Below are 18,557 nucleotides of genomic sequence, written 5' to 3' on the forward strand. Positions count from 1 at the left end.
CACCCGGGATATGGGCAGGTACTTGGGTGTTCGGTGATTACCCCACATGCATGCTGACAGATACTCAAGCTCCTGTCGAGACTTACTCTAGAAGTGATTGGTTCCGTCAGAACATGCTGAGTTGGGCATCCTCACACACTTTTTACATCATGTGATGCATGCTCCCTCCTTTTCTCATCCCTATGGGCCTACCACCTCCCTACTATCAAGATCCCACATCTCTAGTGTCCCTGGTTTTCTTACAGCCTTTACTTCTTGTACAGATTTAGCTTAGCGCAGCACTTGGACTGCTACCCACAATTAATAACAATACCTGTTTGTCGTCCTCCCCGTCTGTCTTGTTTCGTCCTTTCTGTCACTATTTCCCCTTCTTTCACACTGTGGTGTATCACAGCCCTCCCCTGCAGCTCACATCAGGGGCTTAATAAAGTTTGATTTGATGGAGTAGCCTGAAGGGAGGGCCAGTGAAGGTCACTGGCAGTGATTCACATTTAATATTTCTCACTGCAAAAATAAAAATGCATAGATCTTTTCCATGCTATCATCGGATACAGTGGCCAGCTAGAAAGATAATGCAGACAAGGGGAAAAAAAAAGATTTCACAGGTAGCTCCCACCCCGGCCCTATTAATTCAGTGCAGCCAAGCTCTACAGGACCTTGCCGCCACAAAGAGACAATTAGACTACTTCACCGCCTCGCATAACCAAGTTACCTCATCCCTAGCCCAGTTCTCAGCCGCCCAGTCCTCACCAATTTCCCCTCCACCAGTGCCACCAGCCACGGAGTCAGCAGGCACCCTGACCCGAACACAGAACGTGTCCTTGGAAGACTTCTCCTCCTGTGAGGACCATAGCAACTACTTCAACGTGCTGGTAGACTTATGGCAGAAATGGAGAGAAGACCCCAAGTACTCCATTATAACTCTGGGCCGCAAGATAGCAGGCCAGCGACCCTGGTTAGCCAGCCACTTACCAGACTACATTTGCGATTTCTTGAATGCTCCCCTGACCGACCCGCCAGCTGACTCCCTTGACAGCCAACTGGATCCTGTTTTTTCCCCAGCTGTGGGGCCGGCCCCAAAGAGACCTGGCCGCAGAAGGCGCGATGCCAGGAGGTGCCGTGGATCCCCAGTTCCAGTCCCTGAGGGGGTCGACACCCCGCCTCCAGTCCCTGGGCAGCGTAAGAAGGGCTGAAGACCTCCCTGACGCCTTCAAAGAGGCTCAGTGCCTCCCCTCCTATTACACCCCCAGAGGGGCTCCCGGATCCGGCTCCACACCCGGAGGGGCCTCCGGACTCAGTTCTGCCTCCGGAGGGGCCCCCGTCTCCCCGAGAACCTGTCTTGCCCCCCGAGTCCTGTGCTCTGTCCTGCCTTCAGCCCTGTCCCCGGAGGACCCACCGGCTCCAGCCCTGTCCCTGGAGGGGCCCCCAGATCCAGGTCCGACCCCAGAAGGGCCCCCGGTCCTGTGTTCAGTCCTGCCCCCAGTCCTGTCCCCGGAGTTCCCACCTCCGCCGGCTCCCCATCTGGCCACCGGCCCAGCCCCTGGAGGGGTCCCGCCTCTGCTGGCTTCCTGTCCGGCCTCCGGCCTGGCCCCCAGAGAGATCCTGCTTCCGCTGGTCCTCAGTTCGGTTCCCGGTCCGGCCTCCTGAGGACCCTCGTCGGCCTGGCCATCGAGTTGCTGTCCGCCCCCTGGGCTGTCCCCCGGAGCGGTCCCTCCTGTCTGTCCAGTTCCCAGGCCATCCTCTGGAGTGGTCCCTCCTGTCCGTCCAGCCTCTGGGCCGTCCTCCGGAGCGGTCCCTCCTCTCCGTTCAGCCCTCAGGTCGCCCTCCGGAACGGATCTCCCAGCTTTGGCCTGCCCAGCCTTCGGGTCGTTCTCCGGAACGGACCCTCTGTCCTGTCCATCTTCGGCCGATCCGGCCTTCGGGTCGTCCCCTGGAACGGACCCTCTGGCCCGTTCATCCTCGGCCAGTCCAGCCTTCGAGCCGACCTCCGGAACGACTCCTCCAACTAGTCCAGCTCTAGTCCCTCCTGTTACCTCTTGTCCCTCCAGTCCTTCCAGTCCTTTCTGTCCCTCCAGTCCTTTCTGTCCCTCCAGTCCTTCCAGCCCTTTCTGTCCCTCCAGTCCTTCCAGTCTTTTCTGTCCTTCCAGTCCTCCAGTCCTTTCAGTCCCTCCTGTCCCTCCCGTCCTTCCCTCCCATCCTTTCAGTCCCTCCCGTCCTTTCAGTCCCTCCCGTCCTTTCAGTCCCTCCCGTCTTTTCAGTCCCTCCTGTCCTTTTAGTCCCTTCAAGTCCTCCTAGTCCCTCTGAGTTCCCCGAGTTCCCCGGCGTGTCCCGGGCGGCTCCTTGGCCGCCGTGGGTTCTCGCCCTGACTGGTTCCGTGGGGCGCCGGGAGGCGCCCATGGAGGGGGGGGTACTGTCAGAGCTCCCTTCTCACCCCCTGTCCTTCCCTCCTGATGTCCCAAAAGACCCCATCCTATCTGTCTCCTCTCCCTCTTCCCTTTCGTGCTCCTTCTCTCCCCCCCCCTCTCTCTCCCTCTTTTTGCAGCAGTATGCTGAGCAGAGTGTGGCTACACAGCTGGCGTCACCCAGACAATCAGCCACCTCCAGAGTCTGGGCAGCTGATATTCATCCCGCTGATTACACACCTACAATAAAAGACCGGCTCATCCTTCCACACCCTGCCAGATCGTTAGACTCGACGTACCCCGTCAGTTTGCCTTCTAGCCTCTTGCTCTGTTGCCCGTGTATTTCTAACACTAATTCTTTTCTGCTCTCTTCACCAGAAGACCAGCTGCCCGGACTCCCTCTTGTCTCATCTGTCTTCTTGTTCCCCGTCGTGTACCCCAGCCAGCTGCATGTCTTTCCTGGTTTCCCCTCCATGGTTCCCCTCCGGCTTCCCCTGATTCATCCACCATTCCCCGACTCCATCTGCCACGTCCACCCTCCCAAACACACTTCCCACAATCCCCCCTCTTATCCCTGAATAAACCTGCTGTCAAGCCAGCCTGTGCCTCGACCATGTGCTCTCTGCTCGGGTTCTTTGCTCGTTGTGTGACAGACGGCTTGGATTTAGAAATGGTGGACCGCCGCTGCTGAATGAATGTAGAACAAACACTGGGATCCGAAGATCAACAGGACTCCAAATGAATACACGCAGGCCGGCGAGTGTCGGAGATTGATGGCTGGGACGCATATTTTGACAGAAAAAAATTAAGATATTTTATTTTGATGTTACAAGATCACTATAATCTTCAAATTTAGAATTAAAATTTGAAAATTAACAATCTAAAAATAAAATAAATTTTAATTCAATAGCCTGCTGATTATTTTACAAAGTTACAGGGAGCCACAACAGAGGGCTGAAAGAGCCGCATGTGGCTCCGGAGCCGCAGGCTGCCGACCCCTGTGCTATAGGTTTAAGCTGCTAAGGGACTTCCCATGATGCACTGAGCACCCCTCCCCTTCTCTCTTCTTTTTCTTCCATACAATTGTACATCACCATATCTTGTCACTAACTTTGTGTCTTCCTCATAATTTGTTTTCTGTTCTCTCTGCAGCTGACTCTGGGTCTGGAGTGACAACTCTGATCTGCAGTCACTGACCTCACCGATCTCCAAAATGTTCATTTCTCTCTTACGTATTTTTGTTCTCCATTTGCTATCCTACTATTCCAATGACTCTCCCACTCTGCTTATTGTCACTTAAGAGTGACAATAAGCAGACTGATTGGGTTAAGACCCAATCAGTCAAAACAGATTGCTGCAATCCCTGAGCCAAGTTCTGTGTGAGTTTTTTCTTTTCCTGCCTGGTAAGAGGCAGATTTTTTGTCAACAAGAATTCCAAAAGTAACTTTGGATTTATTGGATTCTCTGTCTTTCTCTTCGGTTCTTTGTCAGGTCTTCACCTTAGTGTGTAAGCATGTAAATGCTATGAGATGACATATGTTGTGAATTGGTGCAATATAAAAAAATAAGTTGAATTGAATTGAGCGTGCTCGCTGTTCCGCTTTAAAGACTGTTGATTAGTCTGTGGGTCATAGCCACTTACAAAACTCTCATCATCCTCAAAATGAAGGATGGGTCATTATGGGCCTGTTGACAGGGATCCTCACAGATTTTGACATTGTGCTGCTTATGTCTACATCCACAGTAAAATCACAAATGTGCAATTGCAAGTGGTTACAAAACGTGCATAACACAGGTCCCAATGCTTATGGCACAATGTCACATGGAATCCTGACTCAAAATTTACTGTCTGCACCAGTTACATGAGTATGACTTTGCTGCGCTTTGTTTGGGCACAACAGAAACAGCATCTGAACTTTATGATTACACCTTGTGTAGCTCACTCTGGCCTCATTAGCAACTCACAAGTATAGGATTTTTTGGGCCCTTTTAGAGCTGACTCACATTTTTGGACCTCACTCAGGTTGCCTAAGTCAAAACCTATTAAAAACAACAATATATTAACCCTATAAGCTTCCGTCAATTTTCTCCTGAAATTTCTACTGAAGATGTACAGAAAGTAAATTGAATGCTGTTCTTGAACTGTTTGGAGTACAGGCATGGTTGGGGTCTCCTGTGAAAGCTGACAATCTGAATTTTCACCCAGTGCAGTCAGAATTACTCTAGGTGCTACTGGCACAGAGTATTTTATGTTGGAACACACTGAATTAGGATGACTTTTATTCTCGCCTAAATTTTTTTCCCTAATAAAACACTTGAAAATAAGTGTGGCAGCACTGTGACAGCTTGAAAACACAAAAAGGCAACAGCCTGGGGTCTTACATAGTTCAGGTCAAAATTTCAGAGCAATACTACAAGAAATGAGTGTTTCACATATGTATTTGTACTGCTATGGCCAGGCGCTGTCAATATCGGACACCCTCTGTACTATGGAAGCGAATGTGACTCAAAACTCAAATTCAAAAGCATTAGCAGAAATGCTTTTGCATTTCAAAGTCATGGCTGCACTTTTTGACTCAAAACTAAAATGAAAAAGCAATATTCCAAAATGCAATTTCATTTTCTTCTTCAACACTGCTCGTTCTGTGACTAAATGAAAAAGCAAAAGCAAACTCAGAAATGCCTTTTCATTTTCAAAACATTCACCAGCAAAAAGGTAACAAAATTCAATTTGAAATGTAAAATTCGAAAATGCAAAAGCATTAGCAGAAATGCTTTTGCATTTCAAAGTCATTGCTGCACTATGTGACTCAAAACTAAAATGAAAAAGCAATATTCCAAAATGCAATTTCATTTTCTTCTTCAGCACTGCTCATTCTGTGACTAAATGAAAAAGCAAAAGCAAATCACATTTGACATTTAATTTTCAAAACGTTCACCAGCAAAAAGGTAACAAAATTCAATTTGAAATGTCAAATTCGAAAATGCAAAAACATTAGCAGAAATGCTTTTGCATTTCAAAGTCATTGCTGCACTTTTTGACTCAAAAATGAAATGAAAAAGCAATATTCCAAAATGCAATTTCATTTTCTTCTTCAACACTGCTCATTCTGTGACTAAATGAAAAAGCAAAAGCAAACTCAGAAATGCTTTTGCATTTTCGTGTTCCCCCGCAAAAAGTGTCTCATAATTCAAATGCAAATGCATTCTCAAGTGGCGCAGGAAAGTGACGTCACGGACCCCAACCCCCCCCCGTTCTGGCCCCTTCTGCATTTTACGGCATTTTAAACAATGCCGGCTCATTGCGCTGCATTTAATTGCACACTACGTCGAACGTTGGAGACAAGGAAACTTGGAATAACTTTCCATAGGTAAGAATTTTTTTTGGTTCTTTTTTCATTGTTAAATCTTGTTCAGAGTCTATGAGAGCTAACCAGTTAGCCGCTAGCAAAACACGAACGCAAGCTAACAGCTGGACAACCAAACACCAGACGATTATTAGTAGCTGTAGTATAGCTGTACAAGCAGTAGTAGTAGTAATACTAAAAGTACACGCAGCAGTAATAGTAATACCAAAAGTTCAAGCAGCAGTAGTAGTATAAATAGCTGTTAGAGTCGTAGAAGTGTCAGCATTTGTAATAGTATTACAAGTTGTAGTAGCAGTGACAGTATCGGCAGCAGTAGTTGCTGTATTACTACTGCTACTAGTAGTCGCATTACTATTAATACCACCAATACTACCAATAGTAGTTATAAAGCCTAACTCATATATATCCAGATTAGCATCTATGTTCTTCCTCCAAACCCATTTTATGATTGGGATTTCAGGCAATTCTTTAGGACTGCTCTCACATAATTGAAATGTTACTAAACAATGTTATACTGATCAAATTAAATAACTTTGGTCTCCAGAATATTGGCTACTTCTGTTCTTTGTCCTTAATTTAGTAGCATGATTTATTTTTAGATATGCTGTTGTGTACAGACATATACTTTTTTGTCTATTGTTTTTACTCCATGTAGACACGTGGACAAAATTGTTGGTACCCCTCAGTTAAAGAAGGAAAAACCCACAATTCTCACTGAAATCACTTGAAACTCACAAAAGTAACAAGAAATAAAAATTTATTGAAAATTAAATAATCAAAATCAGCCATCACTTTTGAATTGTTGATTAACATAATTATTTAAAAAACAAACTAATGAAATAGGGCTGGACAAAAATGATGGTACCCATAACTTAATATTTTGTTGCACAACCTTTTGTGACAATCACTGCAATTAAACGATTTCTGTATTTGTCAATGAGCGTTCTGCAGCTGTCAACAGGTATTTTGGCCCACTCCTCATGAGCAAACAGCTCCAGTTGTCTCAGGTTTGATGAGTGTCTTCTCCAAATGCCATGTTTCAGCTCCTTCCACATATGTTCAATGGGATTCAGATCTGGGCTCATAGAAGGCCACTTTAGAATAGTCCAACGCTTTTCTCTCAGCCATTCTTGGGTGTTTTTGGCTGTGTGTTTTGGATCGTTGTCCTGTTGGAAGACCCATGACCTGCGACTGAGACCAAGCTTTCTGACACTAGACAGCACATTTCTCTCCAGAATGCCTTGATAGTCTTCAGATTTCTTCTTCAGATTCCGTGACGTCACTTTCCTGCGCCACTTGAGAATGCATTTGCATTTGAATTATGAGACACTTTTTGCGGGGGAACACAAAAATGCAAAAGCATTTCTGAGTTTGCTTTTGCTTTTTCATTTAGTCACAGAATGAGCAGTGTTGAAGAAGAAAATGAAATTGCATTTTGGAATATTGCTTTTTCATTTCATTTTTGAGTCAAAAAGTGCAGCAATGACTTTGAAATGCAAAAGCATTTCTGCTAATGCTTTTGCATTTTCGAATTTGACATTTCAAATTGAATTTTGTTACCTTTTTGCTGGTGAACGTTTTGAAAATTAAATGTCAAATGTGATTTGCTTTTGCTTTTTCATTTAGTCACAGAATGAGCAGTGCTGAAGAAGAAAATGAAATTGCATTTTGGAATATTGCTTTTTCATTTCATTTTTGAGTCAAATAGTGCAGCAATGACTTTGAAATGCAAAAGCATTTCTGCTAATGCTTTTGCATTTTCGAATTTTACATTTCAAATTGAATTTTGTTACCTTTTTGCTGGTGAATGTTTTGAAAATGAAAAGGCATTTCTGAGTTTGCTTTTGCTTTTTCATTTAGTCACAGAACGAGCAGTGTTGAAGAAGAAAATGAAATTGCGTTTTGGAATATTGCTTTTTCATTTTAGTTTTGAGTCAAAAAGTGCAGCCATGACTTTGAAATGCAAAAGCATTTCTGCTAATGCTTTTGAATTTGAGTTTTGAGTCACATTCGCTTCCATATCTGTACATCCTCTGCACACTCTTGGCAAAAATGGTATATGTTCGTTTTATAGCCCGTTTTCACATTATTTTCACTCCAAAAACTCATAAAGAACTCAAAAAAGGCACTTCAGTGTGGATCAGACGCAGAGACTGGGAGGGAGACAGAGAGGCTCCTGCTGCAGCCGGAGCCAAGGTGTGAAATGTCACACAACCCCGCTGGCAGAGGCTCTATTTATAGCCTGCTATTCAGCAGGCTCATTGGCTATCAGCCCTGTCTGTCAAACGTTTCCTCCGACGTGATTTGCTCAGAATTTACTGACGAAATGAGGTAGGTCCAGATCGGTCAGTCTCGGCTACGGTTGGCCGTTTTGGGCTCGGAGGCAGGCCAGAGTCACTTGATTGATTGAAACGCGGTGTAAACATAAAGGATAGACTTCAGTCCCCATTTTGAGTCCAAGACCGCATGGATCTCTGTATGCTGAATTAAAATATGGGCATAAATACAGTGAATATGAAACGTGCAGCGCCGCCATGCGCTGCGTGTGCGCGCATGGAACCGAGCTATTTGTGGATTATTTACTTATTTCAAGACATGTTTTGGACAAAATATTATACTTGCTAGTATTGTCTGGATGCCGAAGCTTGGATTCTGGCCGGTTTTGTGGATTATTTTCATCTTTGACCAGTAAAAGAGCATCCAAAGAGCATCCAAAGGTGAGTTGTGCCCTTTAAATTTTTGTTGTTTGTTGGAGAAATGTGTTTATATTACCCGCTGTGGTAATCACATCTGAAAGTGGTTTATACCGACGGATTCATGACAATCTAAGCTTTACATGGGTGTATAGTGTTTGTATCATCGCGTTTGCAGCTTCAGACATTTAATGCTTATGCAGATCTCAAAGTGTCCCTCGGGCGGGACACTGAAGTGCAACGGGTTTTAACATGGACATATTAGTGTAATTTAGTAATTTGCTGTAAATTCATCAGCAAAGTATAAAACAGATATGACAAAAACAAAACTATAAAACATGAATCATTATGTAATGAAGCTCACCTCAGATTTTCTAAATCTCATGTGATTGCACATGATGTGGAACTCTCTCACACTTCTGGTGCTGACTCCTTCCACAAAATGTGATGCAAAGAAGAATGGATAAAACAACTGGCTGTGTTTGTTTTGAGGAAGGGCGAAGGTCAAGTTCCTGCTTTCACCATAGCGATATAGGATGTTTAGGATGGTGCTGCTTGCTGTTTTGTGTGTCTTGAGGAAAACAATGTGAGACTGTGGATGGCAGTTTGCTTTAGTAGGACCACTGTTTCCCTGAGCCCCTAAAAAACTGGATATAGTGGGAGCATTGACATTCCTTTTGTTGGGGCCTGCATTAAAATCTTTCCCGATTCTTTTAGAGGAAAAACTTGGATGCTCAAGACTTGGCTTTCTTCCTTGTTTTTGTCCAGGTGAAACTGTTCTTGCTTTCATCTGAGAGCCTGCAGCAATGTTAATGACTTTAGAAACACTTGTCAACAGATTGTCATCCAACAGTTTTCCATATTCTTTGTTTTGATGATGAGGATCAGCAGCCTGTTCCGTCTGTAGTGATCTCATGTCTGGCTTTGCTGCCTTTGAAGATTCAGAATGCGTGTCCATCCAGACATTTTGTAGAGGAGGATTCAGACTTTGTTTGACAGGGAACCTCAAATATGGAAGTCCTGTCAGCTTGTCATTCCTGAAAAAAGTCATAAGTACAGTCAATATGATGTAAATTGATGTACAATGCAATATCTTACAAAAACTTCTCTCCAGCACCAGAATGAAAGAACTTGTAACATGAATCTGAATGTAGTTAACATACAAACACAACAAATATTATATGTTAAAGCTCAAATTCTGATTAGGATTGAAGGGTTTCTGCTCCCATGGTTATCACGCATAGTGCTCACACCGTGGTCGGCACAATGCAGTGGCCAGACAGGCAGACAGTTAGTAAGTGGGCTCAAATACTGAGTGCAGTGCGGAGCCACTCTTAATTTCCACTGGAGGATGAGCTGCAGGTGCATGGCTTCCACAGCTGTTCTGCATCCGCACTGATCTGCCACAGTGCAAATGCAACAAGTGGAGAGATGCACAGCAGCAGCAAAAAGGCAGATGGCAGAAAAGGGGCTGGGGGGGGACTGTGACTGTGACAGGATTCCTGCCATTTCCTGCTTTGTCTTCAGCCTGCTGTTCCCCAAGCCTGCCCTTTGTATTCAGTTCCCCATTGTGAAGCCACAAAGGCAGCCATCTTGGCACTGCTGGAAATTGGCATGAGTGAGAGACAGGTAGCAAAACAACTGGAGATCTCCAAGACAGTCATTCATTACAACAAGAAAAACGAGCCAAACATGATTATACCAAATTTCTACCGGGTTGTGGCAGGAAACGTTTTTCAGTCTAACGAAACGATTGTGCACTCATCCGTTCCTGCGTCAAGAATCGTCGTCCGACCTCCAGGGACCTTAAAAATGAGCGGGCACTGTTGAGAAATGTTACTTGTTCAGCAAGGACAGTTGGAAACCGACTTCTTGAAGCTGGTCTGAAGTCACGCAGGACACAGAAGAAGCCCTTCATCAAGGAAAGGCAGTGGAAAGCCCGGCTGCTCTTTGCTGTGGATCACAAGGATTGGACTGTTAATGATTGGGCTCAGGTTCTCTTCAGGAATGAATCCAATTTTCAGTTGATTCCCACTCCAGCCAACTTACTGGTTAGGAGGAAGTCTGGAGAAGCCTACAAACCAGATTGTCTGCCCCTACAGTAAAACATGGGAGTAGATCAGTGATGATCTGGGGTAGTTTCAGTATGAGTGGAACAGAGCAAATGCAATTGCATGAAGGACGAATGAACCAGGTAATTTACAGGGCTACTCTTGAAAGCATTCGTCTTCCATCAGCTGGAAAACTCTTTCCTGCCTCCAATGACTGGATTTTACAACAAGACAATGCCCCTTGCCACACGGCAAGGTCAGTTAAAGCCTGGATGGAGAACCAGAACACTGAAACTATCCTTGGCCTTCTCAATCACCAGATCTAAATCCAACTGAAAACCTGTGGAAAATAATCAAACGCAAAATGGAGAACCACAATCCCAAAAACAAAACAAATTTGTTTGAATTTGTGCAATTGGAATAGGCTTCTGTGCCAGCACAACAATGTCAGAAGTTGGTGAAGAGCATGCCAAGACACATGGCTGCAGTCATCAGAAACAATGGTTATGAATCAAGCACCAACTCTTGTGTGGATCATGGGACTAAAACAGACACAAAAGAAAACATGGAATCCTAAAAGCATTGGGTTTTTTTTAGTCCAGTGTCATAGCTATTGATGTAAGAACTGAAGTGATTTTGATTATTATCAAGAAAACCATGGAAAATGGCTAGATATCAGCTCTTGAATTAAACTCTTATGAGCTATTTTTGTTATTATTTTTGTTCAAGCAAATGCACCTTTAGTGGTACCAGGCATTAAAATGAACAATAAATTGAAGAAAACAAGGGCAATTTCGTAATTTCTTCCATGACTGTATATCTAGTATATACTAGGGATGAGACTTTAACATGTTAATTATGATGAATTAATTACAGAAAAAATTATGCATAGAAAATAATCTGTCGTGGCAGAGACAGATGGCATGGTCCGGGCTGGAGCACTAGATGGTGTGTGGTGGCAAATGGCGGTCCAAATCCAGGGTGGCAAGGTGGTGACCAGGGAATCCAGAGGTTGGGGTGGCTATGGAGGGCTTCAGCTTGTGAAGAGTGAATCCAGGGAGGACTTGGAGCAGGTGAGGTCCAGGCTGGAAAAGCACAAAGCGAACAATTAACAAAAGAAAAAAATCAAAGCAGGCTGAACTAAACAAGAAAACATGACAAACTGTTGCTTGTTTATGGTCCGGCGTTGAGTGGTGAGTGAGGTCTCCTCTTATGGCACAGGGTGATGATGATCAACCAATCCCACCTGCTCCCTCCAAGTCAGCTGATTGCTGATGCCGCACACCTGCTGCTTCCTGCTTCAGCTGCACTTGCTGATCACTCAGGAAGCGAGGGAGAGAGTACTGCCACTACTGGGCCCACCACCGAGGCTGTGACAGTACCCCCCCTCACCCCAACATGCACCTCCAGGTGCCCGAGTCAGCCGATCTGGGTGTCATCCGTGAAAACCCTTAATCAAGGTTGAGTCCAGGATCAGGTGTCTGGGAATCCAGCTCCTCTCCTCAGGGCCATATCCCTGCCAGTCCACCAGGTACTGGAATCCCCACCCCCTGCGGTGCATGACCACCAACCTACGCACAGCGTAGGCTGATGCATCATCGATGATCCTTTTGACCGGACTGGTAGTAGGGGGCAGGAGTCCGGTGCCTCTTGGCCTGCGTGGTCATGCGGGCAGCAGCCCGTTGTAAAGCCCTCCGAGCCTCAGTCCAGGTGCCTTGCATCGTCTAATGAGAGTCTGGATGGACGGAATCTTAATTGCCTGTTCCTGAATGGGAAACAAAGGAGGCTGGTTGCCCAAGGAGCACTAAAAATGTGACAGGCCAGAAGATGCATTAGACATTGAAGTGTGAGCATATTTAATCCAAGGAAGCCGCTCACACCATCATGAGGGATTTTCCGAGACCATGCAGTGTAGAAACACTTCTAATGATTGGTTAGCTCGCTCAGTCTGCCCATTCGGGTGTGGGTGGAACCCAGAAGATGCTCCCATAGCTGTGCAGAAAGTCCTAAATACCTCAGACATGAATTGGGGGCCACGGTCCGAGACAATGTCGGTAGGGATGCCATGGAGCCTGAAGACACGCTGGACTAGGGCCTCTGCGGTCTCCTTGGCCGAGGGCAACTTAGGTAGAGGGACAAAGTGCACAGCTTTAGAAAATGGATCCACAATGGTTAAGACAGTTGTGTTACCTTGGGAGGGAGGGGCAACCCTCCGGGAAGTCCGGGTTCAGTTTCACCAGCCACACCCACATATGGTTACTGCCAGTCTTGTTGAATCTAAACATCACTAAATAGAACCTCTCTGGCATTGTGAAGTAGCTAAAGGATCTCAAAAGCAATGTATGATTCCATGTCCTAAAGAGATTCAAGAACAGATGCGAAACAAAGTAATTGACATTCATCAGTCTGGAAAGGGTTACAAAGCCATCACTAAGACTCTGGGACTCCAGAGAACAGTGGTGAGAGCCACTATCCACGCATGAAGAAAATATGGAACAATGATTAACCTTCCCAGGAGTGGACTCAAAAGAACCTTGATTAACATCAAAAGAACTGCAGAGCTCACTTGCCTCAGTTAAGGCAAGTAAGGTCTGCACTGGGTCAAAAATAGCATCTTTGGAAGAGTTGCATGGTGCAAACCACTTCTGACTAAAGGAAGCATAAAGACTTGTTGGACATTTCCAAAAAAAAAAAAAACAATTATGGGAGCTTCATGAGTTGTGGGATAAAATCATGTGGGTTGATGAGTGAAAGGTGGAACTTTCTGGAACAAAAAACGACCACATAGGTCGTCTGTACACACCCGTATAACGACCGAGTGTTACGTTTTGACATTATGCGACCTCTAGCACAGTGGTCGGCAACTGGCGGCCCGCGGGCCAAAACTGGTCCGTCAGGGATAATATTTGGCCCGCCAGATGATTTTGAAAATTTGATTTGACATGGAGCCAAGCCAGTCCGTCACCGCAACACCAAACTCACGTGGTCGGCTGCTGCCGGGCATTTTCCGCGTTTGCACTACTGGTCGGACACGGTTGTGCCAGCCAGATTTCAACAGTGTGTGCAAAACATGTGTGTGTGTTGGGAGTCATTTTTAATACATCTGTGATCAGAATTGAGACGTGTGTCCCAAGCAGCGGCGATCAGCTGTAGAAGCTCCGCTGCTCACAGTATCGCCAGCCGCCGCCCCCCCCCCCCCGGCTCGTGGAATCGGACTGCACCCCGCCACAGGTTGGCCCGCTGTTCGATTGTTTACAAACATTTTGGCCCGAAGCCACATCTACTTGCCGACCCCTGCTCTAGCGGTTGAGTAAATATCGACACTCCGGTGTCGCAGGTGAAACGTCACCATGAACAAACTTTTATCTAACACTATCCCTATCCCTATCCCTATCCCTAACCCTAACCCTAACCCTAAACCCGTGTTGGGAAAGTGAGGGAAAAGCTGTTTCGGGAGGGAAAAGCCATTTCGCGAATTAAATCCTGTAATGCGTTCCTTTTCCCCGTCGGGACGCTAACGTAAATACGCTCTTATTGGTCATATTCCGGTGCACTTTACATACGACCTATGTGGTCGTATGAATTGGAGGACTTGTTGATATTTCCCTGTTCCCAGTTTGTCGCCTCTACTGCTCAACTTCCCCCAGCTCTGTTTCCTCCCTGGACCGACTGGAACTCTCTTCTGTGTGGATTTCCCCTGTTGTGCTCACTGGCTTCTGGATCACCTGGCAAAACCACCCGCCAAAGAACCAAACCCTCCTGTCAGCTCTGCTCTCCGCCGCCCCATTACTCCACTCCCCCCGTCTGTTCCACCGCTGGTCTCCAGTCTCCACCATTCCCTCCCCAGTTTCCCTCATTCACTCTCTGGATCTCCAGTTTCTCTGCCACGTTTCCCCCCCGTCACCAGACTAGTCATTCTCGCAGATTAAAACCCTTAATTCAGCATCTAGTTCAGTCTCTCTGTGTGCTCTCTGCTCGGGTTCCTCCAGCCGTGCTTTAACATCTACAGAAACGAGTGGGCCAAAATTCCTCCATGGCGATGTAAAAGTCACAGGCTATGAAAAACATTTAATTGCAGTTGTTGTTGCTAAGGCTGGCCCAATCTGTTATTAGGTTTAGGAAGGCAATTAATTATTCACAGACGTACAAGAGTTTTTCAAAGAATTGACAACACACCATAATTTAAAAACAGCATTTTGTGTTTTGTGAGTCATCTCTGCCCAATATTAGATAAGTATAAATACAAATTTGATGATCTGGAATACGTAAGTGTGGGAAATATAAAAAAATATATTAGGAAGAAGGTAAATACTTTTTCAAAGCACTATGCATATGTGTTTGTAGACTCTGGTTACCAAGGGATTTATATTATTTATAAAGTTCCTCATTGTCTTAGTGATACTTTATCCTGCTTTTAAATATGTAAGAAAGACAGGCTACATGAATTCTATAACTTCACATAGAAAGATAATATCTATGGAGACCTTCTCTTGTGGTTTTGTTCTTTTTTGTAGTAAATTGAGCATGTATATTGAAGAAACTTGTTGGTTCTTTAGCACTGGTCTAGCTTGGGAGCAGGATAGTGATGAATATGAATATTTTCTGGTTCAGCAATATCCATTTTCTTTCAATAATACTGACATTAATCACTCCACCAAGTGTGAGACAGTATGTAAAAAATTTACTCATCTTATTTTGTATTTCATGTGACGAACTTCTGCTAGGAGTTGCTGACAAAATACCCATATGACTGAGATAACTTAATGAGAGATCACTTTGTTTTAAGCTTAGTAAGATTTAGTAAGGTCAGTGCTGAGAGTGTGACATTACCTGGTTTGGCGGGTGACAAAGGTCTGAATGACAATACAGACCACAAGCAAGATGAGTAGTATGCACAGAGAATGATGCCTGCTGCACAACCATCTCCTCAATGACCTGCTGGAATGAAATTCTTGAGATGAATGAAATAACTTTGACACCAGTTGTATATTGATGGCAATCATGTAAAAGATTTGATTAGAGTGGAGGTCATGACATCATGAGAGAACACTGAGTAACCTTTTGCCATTACTGCCCTTCCAGAGGCTCTAGCTGCTGAGTACAAAACTGATTTTTTTTTCCTGCCTGTGTATATTCTATGTGCGCGCTTGAGGAAATGCTTGGTCAGTAGCAAGATTGTGTGAACAGGGAGTATGGTGATTCCTCTCTGCATGTGCAGATATGTTTGTCCCCAATTCAGTATAATCTAGAAGTAGGATAATGATGCCAGGACAGAGAAGAGGATAGTAAGTTGACACACACGACTCTTCCTGTTTGTGGAGCATAACTGATGTGAACTTAGCTGTGTGGTGAGGCCAGCAACCCAATAGCCTTACAAATAAACCAAATCAATTCATTGATGCAAGTTAATCAGTCCTATGGTTGGCCATATGGTTGTAAATTTCCCCGCTGTGGGATTAATAAAGGTTTAATCTATCTATCTATGCATTGCTCTGTCAAAGTATGCCTAATTACTAGTCTATGGATTTCTTGCTCCTGTTGCTTGTAGAATTAGCTGGCCGACTTTGTATTGTAGGTGCTGGTGCTAACTAAACCAGTTCACACTAGTGGGACATATGTGTACTTGACTAACAAGGAATTCTCAGTCAGGCTTTTCTCATCATTTTCAAAACCCCCTCTTTTCATCACATCGCCCCCGTCCTACAGCAACTCCACTGGTTCCCTGTCAAATCCAGAATAGAATTCAAAATCCTCCTGTATACAGTCAAGACCATCCACAACCTCACCCCTCCTTATCTGTCTGATCCCCGTCACATTGCCTCTTCCACCACTCTCTCAGATCCTGTTCCTCCATCCACCTCACAGTACCCTCTGCCCACCTCCATAGGGAGCAAGGCTTTCAGCCGCCCTGCTCCCAAACTCTGGAACTCACTCCTACCGGATATTCGAAATATTGATTCTCCACCTCTCTTCAAATCCAGACTCAAAACTCATCTGTTCAAGACTATTTATTCTGTCTAACTGCCTCTTCCAGGTGAAAGGGAAACAGCAACACATCTCACAAGAACTCAGAAAGAAAAAGCACAACAGGAACATCTCAAATCTGCAACATCAGACCACTGCAAAAGAAACAATCATGTCATGGACTGGGCAAGAATCATCAGAACTGAAGACAACAAACTCAAACGCTGGATTAAAGAGGCTACAGAGATCAGGACGAGTGTGAAGAAGGCCATGAACAGGGACGTGGAGGGTTTCATGCTCTCCCACACTTTGAACAGTCTACTGCAGAAGAAATAGGACGTTGGGGATTGCGGCATGCCTGATGGGGCGGTCAGGTCTGTTGGGCTCACCACGACATGTCATGCGTGGGCATGGTTAGCCCTGCAAATCTGGTGGTTCTACTGGGCGTGCCATGAATGCTGGGTGTCAAAATCTGCCAGCTGACACGTTACTTGTGCCAGTGAGATGCTTCTCATTAAGGCGAGATCCATCCATCCATCCATCTATCCATTCATCCATCCATCTTGGCAGCTGTGACTCAAGTGGTAGAGCGGGTCGTCCAATGATTGAAGTGTCGGCGGTTTGATTCCGGCTCTGACCTAGTCATGTGCTGTTGTGTTCTTGGGTAAGACACTTTACCCACCTTCCCTCCAGTGCTGTTCTCACACTGGTGTATGAATGCGTGTGAATGTTGGTGGTGGTCGGAGGGGTCGTAGCGCGGATTGGCAGCCACGCTTCCGTCAGTCTGCCCCAGGGCAGCTGTGGCTACAAATGTGGCTTACTACCACCAGAGTGAGAATGTGTGAGTGATTGAATAATGGATCCATTGTAAAGCGCTTTGAGTGCCCAGAAAAGCGCTATATAAATCTAATCCATTATTATTATCCATCCATCCATCCATCCATCCATCCATCCATCCATCCATCCATCCATCCATTGTCTTCCGTTTATCCAGGGCCAGGTCGCAGAGGCAGCAGGCGAAGCAGGTCATTCCAGACATACCTCCCCCCAGCAACACTTTTCAGCTCTTCCTGGGGGATCCTGAGGCATTCCAAAGCCAGACAAGACATATAATTTCAGCGAGTTCTGGATCTACCCCGGGGTCTCCTCCCAGGCGGACGCGATCGTAACACCTCCAGAGGAAGTCTCCCTGGAGGCATCTGAATTAGATGGCCAAACCACCTCAACTGGCTCCTTTCGATGCGAAGGAGCAGTGGCTCTACTCCGAGCTCCCTCCGGATGTCTGAGCTCCTCACCCTATCTCTAAGGCTGAGCCCAACCACCCTACGGAGGAAGCTCTTTTCAGCCACTTATATCCACGATCTTGTTCTTTCGGTCACTACCCAGAGCTCATGACCACAGGTGAGGGTTGGGACATCAATGGACTGGTAAATTGAGAGCTTCGCCTTACAACTCAGCTATCTTCACCACGACAGTTCGATACAACACCCATATTGCTGCTGATGCTGCACCAATCCGCCTGTCTATCTCACGTTCCATTTTCCCATCACTCGTGAACAAGATCCCGACACCCCCACAACCCAGAGGGAGCAATCCACCGGTTTCCGGCAGAGAACCATGGATTTGGACTTGGAGGTGCTGATCTGCATTCCTGCCACTTCAAGCTCAGTTTCAAACTGCTCCAGTGCGTGCTGAAGGTCATGATGTGAGGAAGCCAACACAACCACATGGATTTCCCACATGGATTTCCCTAAGCAAATAAGTAAGAGCCTTCTATTGGATAATTACTGCAATGAGGAATATGTCGCATACATATGTAGCATAATGATTGGACTCTGGAGCAATGAAAGAAGGTCATATAGTCTGATCCGTTCAGATTTACCCTGTTCCAAACTGATCGATGCATCAAGGTAAGAGAGATGGATAAGTGATGCACTCATTATGCCTAATACCTACAAGCCTGTGGGGGTAAGGATTATGATCTGGGTTTGGTCAGGTTCAGCAACATTATGTGCCCAAAGAATGAAGTCAGCTGACGACCTGAATATACTGAATGACCAGATCTTTCCATCAGTGGAA

The 18,557-nt window shown here is 45.5% G+C and overlaps 2 protein-coding genes and 1 long non-coding RNA gene across 5 annotated transcripts in view; 1 reads left to right on the forward strand and 2 right to left on the reverse strand.

Moving 5' to 3' along the window:
* Positions 1–9,487, reverse strand: part of gal3st2 (galactose-3-O-sulfotransferase 2) — a 31,210-nt gene extending 21,723 nt beyond the window's left edge. The window contains exon 1 of the mRNA XM_051958358.1: positions 8,828–9,487. Coding sequence (XP_051814318.1) covers positions 8,828–9,421 — 594 coding nt within the window. The 5' untranslated portion in view covers positions 9,422–9,487. The remainder of the gene's footprint in view (positions 1–8,827) is intronic.
* The window catches only part of LOC110972401 (melatonin receptor type 1B-B-like), a 174,346-nt gene that overhangs the window by 92,723 nt on the left and 63,066 nt on the right, over positions 1–18,557 (reverse strand). The gene's annotated exons all lie outside the window — the stretch shown is intronic.
* The window catches only part of LOC127536905 (uncharacterized), a 211,239-nt gene that overhangs the window by 32,895 nt on the left and 159,787 nt on the right, over positions 1–18,557 (forward strand). The window lies entirely within an intron of this gene.

Source organism: Acanthochromis polyacanthus, chromosome 13 (genome assembly GCF_021347895.1).
Source record: "Acanthochromis polyacanthus isolate Apoly-LR-REF ecotype Palm Island chromosome 13, KAUST_Apoly_ChrSc, whole genome shotgun sequence".
Classification (NCBI taxonomy): Eukaryota; Metazoa; Chordata; class Actinopteri; family Pomacentridae; genus Acanthochromis; species Acanthochromis polyacanthus.